Source organism: Sarcophilus harrisii, chromosome 5 (genome assembly GCF_902635505.1).
Source record: "Sarcophilus harrisii chromosome 5, mSarHar1.11, whole genome shotgun sequence".
In the NCBI taxonomy this organism is placed as follows: domain Eukaryota; kingdom Metazoa; phylum Chordata; class Mammalia; order Dasyuromorphia; family Dasyuridae; genus Sarcophilus; species Sarcophilus harrisii.
This window is the reverse complement of record NC_045430.1, coordinates 38,104,215-38,121,667: the sequence shown is the minus strand read 5'-3', so window position 1 is coordinate 38,121,667 and position 17,453 is coordinate 38,104,215. Positions and strand designations below refer to the sequence as shown.

The 17,453-nt window shown below is 37.4% G+C and overlaps 1 protein-coding gene across 2 annotated transcripts in view; it reads right to left on the bottom strand.

Annotated features, from left to right (window-relative positions):
- Window positions 1–17,453, bottom strand: part of PLXNC1 (plexin C1) — a 237,013-nt gene that overhangs the window by 145,870 nt on the left and 73,690 nt on the right. For both annotated transcript variants that reach the window (XM_031940840.1, XM_031940839.1), the window contains exons 5-7: window positions 10,296–10,404; window positions 6,941–7,091; window positions 2,721–2,808 (exon numbers count right to left, since the gene is read on the bottom strand). In XM_031940840.1, the coding sequence (XP_031796700.1) occupies window positions 2,721–2,808; window positions 6,941–7,091; window positions 10,296–10,404 (348 nt within the window). The remainder of the gene's footprint in view (window positions 1–2,720; window positions 2,809–6,940; window positions 7,092–10,295; window positions 10,405–17,453) is intronic.

Genomic DNA, 17,453 nt, shown 5'->3' with positions numbered 1-17,453 from the left:
CACTGACCTTACCCTCATACAGTTCCTTCCATCCCCAATTTGGAAGGCCTTTGTCCCTAGAAACCACTAGTAAAATTCTTGGGCCAGGCCACAGAAGACCATTTAGCCCATAAAGCAAATGGTCTATGGAGCTTGAGAGCACTATCGTGTTCTATCATTTGCAAGAGAAAATGAATCCTGAGTTCCAGCTGGAAAATTAGGAAGCTAGGACATGTATCCAAATGGCAACTGCCATCCTCAACCTTAGCAAAAATTTATTTTTCCCTGCCCACCCCCCCTTACTACTCCTTCTATAGCTAAGAAAAGTGCCTTTGACCCCAGTTTAGTGAAGCCACAGTTTTCCCCATTCTTCCTCTCCCCATGTGAAGTTCCTCCTCTTGTCTTTCCCTCAAGAGAAATGGTCTACTTCTCTTTCCTCCAGAGTAGTAGTGACAAGAGGAAGAACACAATAGAATATAAGCTCCTTGCAGACAGATCTTTCATGTTTATCTTTGCCAGACATTGAGTAACTGGTTAAGAAATGAATGAATAATCCCTCTTCCCCTTTCCTTTTTCCCTTTTTTCCCCCTCTTCCCCCACCCCTCTTTTTCCTTCTTACCCTCTCTCTCGCTTATTCTTTCCTCCTTCCTTCTATGAAGTTAGCTGTGTGACCAAAGTCTGAGCTAATTTGTCCAAAAAACACTTCAGTGCTTGAAAATTACTGGTCCAACTCTAGGGGACCCGATTACATGGCTTGCCTAGGATGCTATGGTTAGTAAGTACAAGAGACCCAGGTCTTCACTTAATGTTCCTGGCCATTAATCTGTAAAAGTAGGTGAAGATGGTGATCCATGCTCCCTCTCAACTTCTGCAATCCTTGAAGTGCCCAGCAATACAGCTTTTATTATACAGGAGTTAAAGTTCTGTCTTAAATGATGGAAAGTATATTACTCTGATGGTCCTTTAACCAAAGTGCTCTGTTATATTAAAATGCAATCATTCATTTCTTGTCTGCACATACTCATTTATTAAAATGAAAATGAGGTGAGAATAGGCTGTATAATTTAGTTCCTGATCTCTTTGTTTAGAGGCAGCCTAAGGTAGCAAAGGGAGTTGGAGGATCGCTGAGGTTGAACAAAGGAAAACCTAAATTTGAATATCTCTTCTGACAAAAAATGAGTCATGTAATACTGGGCAAGTGATATGATCTCTCAAAGACTCAACCAATTCCTAAATATTTATCTACTAAGCCATAGTCAATTTGTAATCTGAGACATCTTTGGGGGAAAGGGCATTGTCAAAATCAGAATTTGTTTTGCTTGATGATTATATTGTATATTGTAACAACAGGGGTTTTGTTTTAACTTTGAAAATCTTAGAAACTCTGAACAATACGATGACCAATAGTTTTTCCAGAGAACCATAATGAAACATGTTACTTAACTACTGAGGTGATGGATTCAGAATGTAGATTGAGAAAGATTTTTTTTCTTTCTCAATGGTGAGGAGGTAGAAAGTAGAGAGGATTTTTATTGATTGAAAATAGTCTAAAGTTTACATTTCATTGATTTTATTAGTAATTTATTGATTTCATTTATTATTAAAATATATAATGATAAACTTCTTAATTAAAAAGATTTTTTTTAAAATAAAGATTTTGGGTTTTTGTTTTCCTTTTCAAAAGTGGGAACAGAGGGAGAGAAAACTGATTTTTATTCATTAAAAAAATTGAATTTGAGTTGTGGAAAAGAGTTCCTCATACCAACATACCTCACATATTATAATAATAGCGATTATTATTATTGTATTTAGCATTTATATAGTGCTTTAAAATTTGCAAAGAGCTTTATAAGAATTATAAGTGTAAGGCCAAAAAACACTTCTGAAAGTCATATATATTATACTACCTCTATGAACTAACAAAATGCTAAGTGATGGTATTTAGGGTACAGAAAAATTAAGTAACTTTCTCAGGGTCACATTGCTGGAGACAGAGGTTGAACCCAAATCTTGATTCCTTAGTTCTCTTTGACTACACCACACTTGTTAAAAAAATTACATTTGAAAAAATCATCAAGGACATGTCCCTGCCATTGTAAGCCATCAGCTTGGAATTTTCTTTACTAGAAAAAGAATGTCAAGGATCAATGATTTGGACAATATGGGAATTCCTTAAACCAGTCTGCTTACTGGTCTCAGTTTCAATCTTTAGAGAGTTGGCTAAGTCTCAGAAAGGATCATAGGATCATAGTTCTAGAAAGAAAGATCTTAGAGATAATGTCTAGCCCCAATCCCTTCAATTCCCCTTTAAGATGAGGAAACTAAAGACCAGAGAGGCTAAGGGTTATATATGTCCAGATCACATGGCTAGTTAAGTTTCAATGGCTGGATCTGAATTTCTGGTTCCACATCCAGCACTCTCTCCCATATTTGAGAGAATATCTGAATCTATAATTTCATTATTCAGTGAAATCCTTATATCTGTGCAGATCAATATCTTTCTTCAACCTAAGAGTCTCAGAGATTTGTTTCAGGATCTTGGAAAATGACTTATCCAGAGTAACATAGTCAGGAAACATCAGAGGGAGGTCATGAATCCAGTCTTCCTGACTCTGAGACCATCTCTGTTTCCTCCACACCACCCTACCTTACACACAGTAGGCACCTGAATGGTAGCTTCCTTAAACTGGATTGATTTCATTAGTATGGAGGAATATTTAATTTTTTAAAATGACACTTACTCTCTTAAAGATGAGCAGTTGGTGAAGTTGAATCTTTCTGTTAAATTCCAGGCATCCGAAGTGTAGGATACAGTGATAGCTAAGAGATCTAGAGAAAGGAGGGGAATAAAAAATTAAGTGATAGATTCAAAGACAGTTGCAAATGTTTAAAAAAAAATCCCTTTGTACCTTCCCAATGTCAGGATATAGACTTTCCAGATGTTGCTAGATCTCCCTCCCTCCCTTCTTCCCTCCCTCCCTCCTTCTCCTTTCCCTCCCCCTCTCTTTCTTTCCCTCTCCCTTCTCTTTCTGTCTATCTGTCTTTCTCTGTTTCTTTTCTCTGGTCTCTCTGTCTCTCTCTATGTGCCTATTTCTATTTCTCTCCCCCTTCCTTCCCTCTCTGTCTCTTTCTCTCCTTCTCCCTTCCTTCTCTCTCTCTCTGTCTCGGTGTATTTATTTGTGTATCTCCCTCTCTATCTCTGTATCTCTGTCTACTATTGTTCCTCTCCTCCTCCCTTCCTTCTCTCCTTCTCTCGATCTCTCTCTTCCTCTCTCCCTATAGCTCTCTGTGTATCTATTTCTATTTCTCTCCCTCTCTGTTTATCTCTGTATCTCTGTCTACTATTGCTCCTCTCCCCCTCCCTTCCTTCTCTCTGTCTCTGCCTCTGTCTTCCTCTCTCCCTGTAGCTCTCTGTATCTATTTCTGTTTTTCTGTTTCTCTCCCTCTCTATCTCCGTGTCTCTGTCTACGAGTGTTCCTCTCCCCCTCCCTCCCTTCTCTCTATCTCTCTCTCTTCCTTTCTCCCTGTCGCTCTCTGTGTATCTATTTCTGTTTTTCTGTTTCTCTCTTTCTCTATCTCTGGGTCTCTACTATTGCTCCTCTCCCCCTCCCTTCCTTCTCTCTGTCTGTCTGTCTGTTTCTCTCTCTCAGGTATCACCACACACATTTGAGCTCAGTGTAGTTTCCAAGTCCAGTTTGGATAGACAGTCCACTGGAAGAAGTCATTTTAAAATCCACTTCTATCTCTTGACTCCTACTGGGATGACTATCAGTTTGGAGCCAGTGTTGGCAGAGCCAGACCCAGAACAAGAATAGCCCTGAACTAAAGGCACTTTGGGCATCTTTTCTTAGCATTTCCCTCTCTGAGGCTATCATTCACCTACTCCTTTATCTTCTCTCTCTTATTAAAATCTGGTCTCTTGGAGATCAAGGGAGATGGTTTTGCTTTGCTTTGAAGCTTTAGTACTTTTAGCACAGTGGCTGGCACATAGTAAATTCTTGAATACTAGTTGATTGACTGATTTTTTTTTTTTTTTTTTTTTTGCCAAATTGACACAGTAATTTGGCCATGGGAGCTTTTGATGGCTTGAAATCTATGGATGAGTCTGAAAACACTGATTCAGGGACCGTGGGGATACAGCATATACTCAGATTAAAGAAGCAAAGAGATCAGGGGAATTTTAGGGTAAAAAAAGAAAGAGGAAATAAAATCGAATGCAATGCCCTACCCCTAAATCTGGGACATCCATATTTTTGTACATAACCAATTTCATATTCAATATTTCAGGGGTGAGGGGCAAGGATCAGCAGCTGTGAACTTTCCCTAGAGAACCCCTCCCATATCACGTAGAACACTAGGGGCCTCAGCACAGCTGCAACTTGGGAAATGCTGACCTAATGCAGAGACTGAATTGTTGACATGTGAGTGCAAAACAGGCATTAATAGGTTCAAATCCATCAAGTTCCTTGAGTCAGCTGTCATCAAACCACTGATGAATGCTTTTCCATTTTCTTCTGAAACCCCGCTGATAAGAAGGAAGCCCCCAAAGAAGCAATTTAAGAAAGATTATATTGCTGATAAATCAAAACCAACCAATTTAAAAAAAAATTAAGACTATTACACTTCTTTATCGTTCCTGCATCCTTTCATAGCTGCTTGGAGAGAGGACATCTAGGGACTGCACCTGTGATCTTACTGGCATGGAGGGCTTCCTGGGAAGGAAACTCTCTACTGATTTAGGTAAACAGTTTCTCACCAGCCTGTCTTACAGGGTTGCCTACAACAGTGGTTCTCAAACTTTTTGTTTCAATATCTTTATATTATTACAAATTATTGAGGATCTGTCCAAAGAGTTTTGTTTATGTGGATTATATTTGTAGATATTTACCACATAAGAAATAAAAACTAATTTTGAATTTGCAGACCCTCCAAAAAGGTTTCAGAGATCCCTGGGATTCAGACATCTCTGGGATGTACAAAGTATTTGTACATAACTGTTTGCTTATTGTAGGCTTTGAATTCCTGAAGATTGGGGACTATCTTTTAACTTTGTTTCCTAATGCATGGCACAAATTAAGTGCTTAAGAAACAGTTTTTGATGGGCTCTCTTCCTACTCTGTCATGCTGTCACTCATATTTCTGCGGGACTTTATGTAACTTGGGCCAAATTTCATCAACATGTTCACAGGGCAAAACAAGATGAATTTAGTTGCACTCGTGAATGTCCAATGTTCAGGTAAAGACTCTGGAATCAAGACACTGGATTCGACATTTAAGAAATGTGCCAGTCATTGTGCTGGGTCCTACGAATACAAAGTCAAAACCAAACAAGCAAAAAACCCCAAAAGTAAACAGATAAAAAAATATAGTTCCTCCCCTCAGGAAGCTTACATTTTACTGTGGTAATATGGTATGTATACAAATAAACAAACACAAAATATATACTAAATTATACAGGGTGGAGAGAATAAAACACACTGGCTCCCACATAGGAATAGCCCCTGCCCTTAAGGGGGCTTCCCATAAAGGGAGAGATATGCCTAATAGGAGATTTACATAAAAACAGACATAATTTTCTATAACAAAAGGAGTATATGAATATTGAGGGGTTACTGAAATGATTGGAAGTCAGGATTAGGTGGAGCTTATCTGGAAGAATTTCATGAAAGAAATGCCAGTGCTTGAAAGGAAGAAGAGAGGTATGTGGTTTAATATGAAAGGGGAACAATCATTTTATTTAAGAAAAATCACATGGACAAAAGGTTGGAGATGGAAATTCAAAAACTAAATGCAAGCAATGAAGGTCATGTTTTCTTGACTGATAGAAATAATGTAAGATAGGGTCTAATGGAAAAGAATGAAATTACAAAAAGAGGAGAGCCATCATTAAAGGACCTAGAACAAAGACTTAAATTGAGATACATGAATTTGTATAATATCTTGACAATTTTATTTCAGTAAACTGGATTTTCTTTGTAATTCTTTATATTTTATTTTGTGCATTAAAAATTGATTCTGAGAGGTTCATAGGCTTCCCCAGTCTGCCAAGAGGTCCAGAGCACAAGAAAGGTTAAGAACCCTTGGCTTAGAAACATTTAGTTAATTTTTAAACAGTTGGCTTACGGTGTCTAGGGATCATATGTTTTACTTAACTTGAGTTATTTTTAATGCAGAATGCCCACTAAAAAGAGATCACAGTAAACATTATCTCCAATATTTATGAGAAAAGTAAGTAGAATACTATCTATGTTAAATCAAAGCACAGGGAACAAAGGTCATTTTCCAAGTAATCCAAGCCCATACATTTCCCCAGATCTAAACCATGAACAACAAAACAAGACAAAACACCCTGAATCTAACTATCGAGAAACAGACTTTTTTTTTTTCTTCTGGTCACTATTATCTACATCAGAGAATTGGTTAGAAGGTCTCTCTTCTTCATTTTGCTTGTGCAGATAAAACCCAGAGGATAAATGTCTCCCAGAAATTGCTATCGTGGTGCTTTCTTTTTCTTCAACCCTTTTTAACTTTGTTCCCATTACTGACCTTGGTCAGACTAAACTGGAATTTTTTAGGAAGGACACTGATATGTCAGAGCATAAGGAAAAGGCACCAGGCTAGGGAGGGATGAGGGGACTGAGATCAAAACAACAGAGGTTAATAATAGCTATTTACTAAATATTCCCTATGTCCCCTTGACAATTTTAAGGTACCTCTTAGTTTTGTATGTGTGAAATCCTGACACAAAAGTGCTAAGACTATCCAGTCCCACTTCCTTTTACTGAATTCTATGGTAACCCTTGTTCTCACCCTAGATCCCACAATGACCTTAGACTTTTCTCTAACTCTAATTCTCCAGGCAATTCCAACTCACCTTTAGTATTGTTTATTATAAAAGGATTCTAGAGAAGGATTCAGCACTCATGGAGGTCAACTGAACTGTTTAAAATAACAAGCATACCTTTCTCCTTTGTTTTGGAGGTATTTATATTACACGAACAGGTCCCATGGGGCTGGGTTTTAGCCCTGCAAAGTTCCTTGTTAGTACCCGAGTTCTTCACTGAACACCATGAATGTTTTGTGGAGAAGCTTCCCGACATGGACACTGAAGCCTTTTGTTGTTGTTTAAAAGAAATGAAATCAGAAAGCCACTTATTATCATTTAATATTTTCATCCTCAATATAACCTTTGTAATCTGGAAAATTTATGGGAAAAGACATTTCACACACCCAGAGAAGGTAAGGGGAATAAGACAAATGGATCAACTCTATTTACAATGAAGTGTCCAAGGGGAAAAGAAGGCCATTAGGTCTATGAAGGTTATTACCTGGACAATTCTAAAATTGCTAAAGCATTTAAAGCTTCAGGTCAACATGACAGGTAAAATCCATGCACGTAGGTGGGAATTTCAAGAGCAAGGGAAGAGCTGGGAAAAAGAATCATTTAACAAGAAGTGTGGGAGGCATCCATTTCCTGTTATTATACTCAGTGAATTCAATATCTGTGCTGGGAATCCATCAATTAAGTGCTATGATTCCATCATTCCCCACTCCCTTCAAAGGTACTTAGCCTCCTGTGATTTACAAATGGTGGCTAAACTAAAGTTGGAGGAGAAATTGAGTCACATTATGTGACTAATAAATGCCTGTTATCAGCCTCAAGCAGGATTTGAACTCAAGTTTTCATAATTCTGAATCTGTCACCCTATCTATTACACCAACCAAACACTTATTAAGCTCCTGTTATGAGCCAGTCATGGTATAAGGCTTTGGGGCTATGAAGATAATAGGAGCTTAAATTCCAAGGGATGTAATTCTATGGATGTACATGAAAAATTACTACATGATGGGGTGCAGGAAGGAGAGGGGCTTTAGGGAGAAAGTGGGATAAGTAGAGATGATGGAGGAAAGGTACTGATGGGGTATAGTGGGGTGGGAAGGGTAAGAGAAATGAAAAATTAAATGGTTGGGATAAAAGGGCAGAGTTAATGCTTTATGATTGCCCTCTGATAAGTCCATTCTATATCAAACTGTGATATTGTGCAAAAAGCAATGAATTTGGAATGAGAAGACCTGAATTCTGCTACTTACAATGTGACCTTAGCCAAACCACTTCTGGGGCTCAATTTCCTCATTTGTAAAAGAAGAGATTTCAACATAATGACCACTATACTTCTTCCAGCTCTAGTGCTATATTTCTCTTAGACTCAATTTCCTCACCTGTCAAAATGATGGGGAAGAGTGGACTTGATGACTTCCCAGGTCCACTTTAGTTCTCATGTCTCTGATCTCATGTACAAAGAAAAGCAAACACTAATATATACAGTGGAAAGAGCACCACTTTTGGAGTGAGGGAAACTCTACATCAGATCTATGCCATTCATTGGGCAAGTCACTTCTTCCCTCCCTCTAAAAAATAAGATAGACTTCTTTTTTTGTGTTCTTGTTTGTTTACTTGTTTTTTCCTCTCATGTTTTTTTTTTTCTTTTTATCAGATTTATTTCTTTGCTCAGCATGACAACTATAGAACTATGTTTAGCATAATTGCACATGTTTAACCTATATCATATTGCTTGCTTTCTTAGAGAGGAGGGAGGAGAAGGAGAAAAATTTGGAACATAAGGTATTGGGAAGGTGAATGCTGAAAACTATCTTTGCATGTATTTGGAAAAATAAAATGTCATTTAAAAAAATAACATAGCTTGTGTCCCCCCCCCCCAAAAAAAATTAGAATTCCTAAAATAAATGAATGAGTGAATGGATAAAAAAAAGATTAAAATTTTTTTAAAAAATAAAATGAGGTAGACTTTAAAGTTTCTAGCTAAATCTAAACTTTCATGACTCAATACAAAATGATGACCTTTGAGGTCCCTTTAAATTCTGAAATTCTGTGATTATGTTTATTTCAGCAAGAAATGGGACAGAAGGGACACTAACACCTCAGGGGAGCCCCCAAAACCTCCTCATGGAAGTGTTTGGGCACTGACCCCAGAGAACAGCAGTCTAAAATGACACACTCTGGCTTGGCTGTAACTGAAAAAGCTTGAACTGTTTCATTATTTAGCACTTATTAAACTATATGGCTCCCCTTTATGAAATGTTAAAATCGTGACGCAGTTCTGGTTTCTGGAAATTGAGAAGTACAAAGGAAAAGGGAGAGGCCAGAAGATTTTCTTGTTTCTGTGTCACTCGCAGTGAGGGGGACAGACAGGTCCAATGGGTGTCTGCTTCAGCCTTTGGCCAGTATATATCTCCTAGCCTGACAGAGGGCAGGAGAGTTTCTGTCTCCCCCCAGGTCCAGGGATTTTGCAACTCAATGGGGAAAGGCTCAGAGACTTCTTGCCAAGTGACTGTGTCGATTCCATGCCAACAGTAGAAATCAGTCACAGAAAGTGACCAGGGAGCAGGCAAATAATTTGACTCTTTTTGACATGGGGCATCAGGTTTTGGATCTAATTCTTTTTCATGTACCTAATATAACGAGTTATGTTTAAGGATTTTCCTGGTTTTGCTTTTAAATACAATTCAAAAAATAAAAAATATTTTATAACTTGCTTTCCCCTCTTATGTTTTTTTTTTCTTTTCATATGATCTATTTCTTTGCTCAGCATGATAAGTATGGAAATATGTTTAGAACTATGGCACATATTTAACCTGTATCATATTGCTTATTCTCTTAGGGAGGGGGGAGGAAAGGGAGAAAAATTTGGAACACTAGGTGTTGCAAAGGTGAACGTTGAAAACTATTTTTGCATGTATTATTAAATAGCACCTGGTGCTCTATCCACTGTGTCACCTAGCTGTCCCTGGAAAGATTTCTTAAGGGAGAGAAATATTAGGAAATACTGATGAAGAACTGAATTCTAATCCTGCCTCAGTCAAAATAAAAGGTATCATGAGGTTTTATTTTTGAAAGAAAACTCAAACTTATGCTCCTCCTCTCCCACATACCCCATACCCAGTAACACCGTGATAAAGAGGAATTTTGGATCTGCAGCTAGATGAAGTTCCAGCCCTGGGATATTCCTTGAATTCATGCTCTGAATTGAGCATCTGAATCTCACCTTTTACTAGAAGGGTAAAAAATGGGGGAAGGGATGTTGGACTTGAACATCCCAGAGGTCCTTTCCAGCTTTAAACCTATGACATGAAAATAAATGCCTCCTCATCTCTTACAATGCAGCTCACGTTCACATTGGGCTCCCATAATGCTTGTTTGGGGGATAATGTATGTTTTCCACGTGCTGAGAGGGAAGTGCAGAAGTCATAAAAGAATTCAAAGATGCATGTCAAGACATATATGTCTTTTCTCTTACCTGACTGTAGCTGCTTCGAGAGATCTGGATGTTATGACACTTTGGGGATGAAATGTCCAGCCAGGTGTTAGTATTGCCGACCCGTTTACAATCATCTTGAAAAGTACACCTTAACAACAACAACAAAAGATACCCCCTCAGCATTAGTCAGGCTTTTTAATCTTCCTGGCACAGAGTTGGTGCTTAATAAATGCTTGTTGATTGATTGACTCAGTGCAGAATACCAGGCTGGAATTTATTGATTTTTTCCAGAATAGGGATGTAATGCTAAAAACATTAAAAGCATCCATCAAGAAAGCTAGCTGGCTGACTGGGCCGCTTTTCATTGCTGCCCAGTGGCAGAGCAAGCATGTACCTAGCAATTCAATATCTCGGCTCCCAAACAGTCCCTCAAATTGAGCTACAACAAAACACAGCCCAAGTCCATAAGTGAGTATGTATTCTACAAAAGAGGTCACTTTAAGAAACATGAAGAAACAAATTCAAAGAGAGCTTTAGTCTTTTGTGAAATTTCTAAGCTTCCAAAATCTTTTTCTAAATTCAGTTGACCTGTGTTTATGCCTTTTATTTTTGTGGTTAAAAAAAAACAAGACAAAATATTTTAGAGGCTACAGCAAAGAATTAAATAAAAATATTTCAAGGGCACAGTCTGGCCAAAGTCTCGATAAGGTGTTCCCTAACCACTTGTTATATCAAGTCTGCAGAGACAAACATTGAATTGTTTCAAGAAGAGTAAGTAGAACACAGGCCAGAGCTGTGCTCCCAATTCCTTGGACTCTCCATCCCTTTTCCCCCTGGTAAGTCTTGAAACCAGGGTCAGTGCCAACAACTTTGACCAACAGATGATACACAGCGGGGCTGAGAGATCACCAGCTTGCCTGGCTGATTGGGTCACTCTGGGGCATGCTAATTCGAGAGCCCCTGCTTTACCAGATGGACGGCCTAACCTAACAAGAAGGACAGAGCCTGAGGCCCACATGGTTTTCTAATAGCCCTGAACCAGCATGACATCCATCTGAACAAAAACAACACAATGATCAAGAGAGAATGGAGCAGATCCATAAATCTTTTTTTTTTAACTGATTAAATGATACTTGTTTTTTAAAAATATATTTATGCTAGTTCCCAAAGCATCTCTTCCCTTTACCTCCATCTCCTAGATGAAGGGAAATAGAATTCAACAAATCCAAAACATTAAAAATCTACCATTTTATGGAGTGTTCCACATCCACAATTCTGCAGACAGGAGGAGAGGTACCTTCATGTGTCTCTTTTTGGGACCAATATGATTATTATAATTTAAGCTTCTTTTTAAAATTAAAGCTTTTGTTTTTTTTTTTTTTCCATGTTTCACTGAATTTTTTGTTGTGTATGTTGTTTTTAATATTAATGTCACTTCTGATTACTATATTTCCTACTGCATCCCTCCTTCATTCCCTCCCCCTACAAAAACACTTCCTTATAACAAAGAATTAGAATTTAAACCCCTTGAGGGAAGAGAGAGTTTTCATTTGTCTTTGTATTTCCATATCCAGCATGGACTCAGCAGCTTGGTCCTAAATGCTCTCTTCTCATATGTTCCATATACAGTAGGTGCTAAATAAATGCATGCCCACGTACAGTTATACAGAATAAACGGACACATGAGAAAGCACAGTATGATGTGGTGAAGATACTTAAATAGCACTTTAAAGTTTGCAAAATACGTTATAGATGTTATCTCACTTGAATTGCACAACTTAGTGCATATACCTCTTTTACAAATGAGCAAACTGAGACTTATATAGGTAGGAAATGTCTAAGGCAGGATTAAAACTCAGTTACCTCCAATACTAGCATTCTAGCCCACTCAAGTATGTCTCAAGTATATGCAGAGCTAGAACAGAGGGAGATAAATTCTCCTCTCTCTTCTTCCTGGCCAGGATGGGTCACTATAATTACACAGGAGTTTTCATAGATTGTAGTGCTCTGTAGCAGCTTAGAAAACCTCAGTTTGGTCCCAAAGAAATGAGAAAAAAAACTCTTCCCTTTTCTTTGAAGAAATGGGAGACTATGGGTATAGCACCCTACACAGGATATTAGATTAATGCTGAATTTGATGGGTTCAAATCCTGCTTCCTATGCTGATCAACTTTATTAGTTTAATTACTTGTAACATGTTTCCCCATCTGCAAAATGGTGCCGTCTATCACACAGAATTGTTGGGACAAGAATGGTCAGTAAAACCACTAATTTGCTCCATTATGTTATAAAGCTGGATCGAGGAACATGAGGGATGACATAGGAACCTCCTAACTGTCCCTACATTTTGCAACCCTTACATCATCTGACTGTGTATCCCTCACTCCAACCTGTAGTTCACACCTTTCTACTGAGAAAAGGAAGGGAGTTTTTTCACAGTCCTCTGAAGCTGAGATTAGTTATTATATAGACCCTCCAAGTTATAGCTTCTAGAGTTGTGTTTTAAGGAAAAAATAAAGAGAGAATAAGTAGACCTGCCAGTGGTTTAAAAAAAAAAAAAAAAAAATCAAGCTTTTGAGAAGCAGTCTCATAATTAATAATATTCAGCACTGGGGATTACTTAAGGTTTAAAAATGACATACATTAAAACAGATGTGTTACTTTACACAGGTTTGGTTTTTTTTTTTTTTTTTTAAAAAAGCATTTTGAAATCTTTGTTATAGCTGGGGGAAGGAGCTACTTTGAACATGGTAAAAGAACAGGAAGTAGGCAAGTTTCAGTCTACACTAAGCTTTATGGGGTTACCTACAGCTTTCTGGCACCCATGTATTAGGCCCTTCCACGGCTTTGGTCGGTCCCTTCCTCAACAGCCCAGCTCAGAGTCATTCATCAGCACTTCTCCAAGGCCATAAATCTATCTGACCCCCGATGGCTCAGTAGTCCGTCACGGATGTTAAGTTCAAATTAAACTCCTTCTCAATGTCAGGGAGTCCCTGCAGCAAAGGAACTAGGACTTCAGGATAGAAGGGGAGATGGTACTAATGCAGCTTCCTTTTCCTGTGCCTGAAGTGAGTATGTGTCCTTTAAACTGCTATCTGAGCCTTTCACATAGAGGCTTTGTGGTTTTCTAGGAGGCCCTCTGTTTACCCTTGAAAGAAAACTTTTACAATAGAAAGGTCAATTTAAAAATATATATTATCTTGGTTTTATGCATTCTCTTCTCCTCTACTCAGAAAGCCACCCCTCCTAACAGCAGAGTAAAAAAGCAATTTACCAAAAATAACATTCACATTGATTATAAATATAGATATAGATATATATACACACACAAACATACACACAACATACCTACATATGTATACATATACATATAATATACAAAAATACACAAACATACACAATTGTATATACATTACTAGATTTTAGGCACAATTCAGCTATATTTAAGTATAAGCATTGTGTCAGGTATCCAAATTGGATCCTGGGAATCTTAAAATGGAAGACCACTGAAATCACAAGCATAAACTATTTCACTGAAACTGTCTTTTAGGCTGAGAGGTAGCAAGGTTTTAGTGGTTAGAATACTAGACTGAGAATCATTGTCAGTGTCCTAAATGGGTCCTGGATAGCCAAAACCTAATTATTACCAAATAACAAGTTATAAACTCATTCATGCAAACAATATGACAGTGAAAATTTTCCTTCACTCCCAACACACATTTAAGAGTATTTTACTTTTTCCAATTATTTGTAAAGATAGTTTTCAACATGAATGGTTGCCCATCAATTGGAGAATGGTTGAGTAAATTGTGGTATATGAATGTTATGGAATATTATTGTTCTGTAAGAATTGACCAGCAGGATGAATACAGTGAGGCTTGGAGAGACTTACATGAACTGATGCTGAGTGAAATGAGCAGAACCAGGAGATCATTATATACCTCAACAACAATACTGTATGAGGATGTATTCTGAAGGAAGTGGATTTCTTTGACAAAGAGAAGATTTAACTCAGTTTCAAGGATGGACAGAAGCAGTTACACCCAAAGAAAAAACACTGGGAAATGAATGTAAATTGCTTGCATTTTTGTTTTTCTTCCCGGGTTATTTTTACCTTCTGAATCCAATTCTCCCTGAGCAACAAGAGAACTGTTTGGTTCTGCACACATACATTGTATCTAGGATATACTGTAACCTCTTTAACATGTATAGGACTGCTTGCCATCTGGGGGAGGGGGTGGAGGGAGGAAGGGGAAAAATCGGAACAGAAGTGAGTGCAAGGGATAATGTTGTAAAAAAATTACCCTGGCATGGGTTCTGGCAATAAAAAGTTATTTTAAAAAAAAAAAAAAAGATAGTTTTCAATGTTCACTTTTATAAGATTGAGTTCTAAATTTTTTTCTTCCTCCCTGCCCTCCTTCTTCTCCAAGAAGGCAAGCGATCTGATATAAGTTATACACCTACAATCATATTAAACATTTCCACATTAGTCATATTGTGAAAGAAGAATCAGATCAAAGGGGAAAACCCACAAGGAAAAAAAAAGTGACAAAAGTATGCTTCAATCTACAGTCAGACTCTATAGTTCTCTCGCTGAATGTGGATGGCATTTTCCACTATGAATCTTTTGGTTCTCTTAGACTAAACAATATGACATGTAGAAAAATCATGTGATTTACTGGACTTTGAGTCAAAAGTCCTAGATTCAAATCTTACCTCAAGCACTTAACTAGCTGGACAAATCCTATAACTTCTTTCAGCTTTTATTTCCTCATGTATAAAATGAGGATAAGAATAGTTCTCTAAGTCACAGAGTTGCTTTGGGGATCAAATGAGCTAATCTCTTTTAAGCACTATATATATATATATATATATATATATATATATATATATATGACCCATTTTTAAAAATATCACAATTTGCTAATTATGGAAAGAAAAGAGGACCCTGCCAATTTCTTTCTATTCAATGAACTACTGAGGCTCTGCTCTTTGGTGGGATCTTGGGGTTGGAAGGAACCCCAAAAGGCCATCTTATTATAGATGTGTGACTTTTATTTCTTATAGCAGCTTTTCTCGTTTTGTCTCCTCGATGAGTTTGTAAGCTGCTGGAGGGTCAGGACTAAGTCTTCATTTGTATTTCATAGAATAATAATAGTAGCTGACAATTATACAGTAATGTGGCATCTCCCAGGAACCCGGATGTGTGCTCTGATTCCTTTCTGAAAGACTGGAATCTTGATGGGATGACCCAGGGACCTCCAAAATACTTTTACATGTAAAGGGGTGCTAGACAAAGCACTTCAGAAAAACTTTAGGTATGAGAATAAATGTGATCTATTCAACCACATTCTTCCACACCTGGAATCCTTCAGTAGTTTTATCTTCAAGTCTTGGTACTTAGTACATACAGCAAGTGCTTAAGAAATGATTGAACTGTGCATACCCTTTGATCTAGCAGTTTCTCTACTGGGCCTTACCTCAAAGAGATCATAAAAAAGTGAAAAGGACTGTGCAAAAATGTTTCTGGCAGCCCTTTTTGTTGTGGAAAGGAAGTGGAAACTGAGTGAATGCCATCAGTTAGAGAATGGCTGAGTAAGTGTGGTACATGAATGTTATGGAATATTATTGTTCTGTAAGAAATAATCAGCAGGATTTCAGAGACCTTGAGAGACCTACGTGAACTGATGCTAAGTGAAGTGAGTAGAATTAAGAGAACATTGTACACAACAACAAGAAGATTATACAATGATCAACTGTGATGGACGTGGCTCTTTTTTCAACATCAATTTTTAGATTCAGGTCAATTCCAATAGACTTGTGATAGAGAAAACCATCTGCATCTAGAAGGAGAACTATAGGGACTGACTGTGAATCACAACATATTTGCATCATTTTTGTTGTTGTTTTCTTACTTTTTTTTTTCTTTCTTTCTCATTATTTTTACCTTTTTCATCTGATTTTTGTTGTGCAGCATAATAAATATGGAAATGTGCATAGAAGAATTGTACATGTTTAACATTTACTGGATTGCTTGGTATGTAAAAGAAAGGGTGGAGGAAAAAAGGGAAAAAAATTTAGAACACAAGGTTTAGCAGGGGTAAATGTTGAAAACTATCTTTTTGAAGGGAAAGGGACCTGTATGTGCACGAATGTTTGTGGCAGCCCTTTTTGTAGTGGCTAGAAACTGGAAACTGAATGGATGTCCATCAGTTGGAGAATGGCTGAATAAATTGTGGTATATGAAAATTATGGAATATTACTGTTCTGTAAGAAATGACCAACAGGATGATTTCAGAAAGGCCTGGAGAGACTTACACGAACTGATGCTGAGTGAAATGAGCAGGACCAGGAGATCATTATATACTTCAACAACAATACTATATGATGACCAGTTCTGATGGACCTGGCCATCCTCAGCAATGAGATCAACCAAATTATTTCCAATGGAGCAGTAATGAACTGAACCAGCTACACCCAGAGAAAGAACTCTGGGAGATGACTAAAAGCCATTACATTGAATTCCCAATCCCTATATTTATGCACACCTGCATTTTTGATTTCCTTCACAAGCTAATTGTACAATAATTCAGAGTCTGATTCTTTTTGTACAGCAAAATAATGTTTTGGTCATGTATACTTATTGTGTATCTAATTTATATTTTAATGTATTTAACATCTACTGGCCATCCTGCCATTTAGGGGAGGGGGTGGGGGGGCAAGAGGTGAAAAATTGGAACAAGAGGTTTGGCAATTGTTAATGCTGTAAAGTTACCCATGTATATATCCTGTAAATAAAAGGCTATTAAAAAAAAAAAGAAAGAAAGAAAACTATCTTTTTGCATGTATTTTGAAAATTAAAAGCTATTATTTTAAAAAAAAAAAAAAAAGAAAGAATGGAGATAGTTTCAGAGAGTTCTGAGAAGACTTGCATGTACTGATACAAAGTGAAGTGAGCAGAACCAGAACACTTTATACAATAACAGCAATATTGCAAGTACAAACAACTAAAAATTCTGACCAATATGATGGTCAACTACAATTCTAGAGAAATCATGAACGATGATGACCATCTTCAGATAAAAAAGTAACAATGGACTCAGAAGGCATATTGGAAGTGAGATGTTGGGAAACACAGCTAAGTCAGGAGTTTGTAAAGGGTTTTGTTTTTCTTGAATTCTCAGTCGGAGAAAGGAA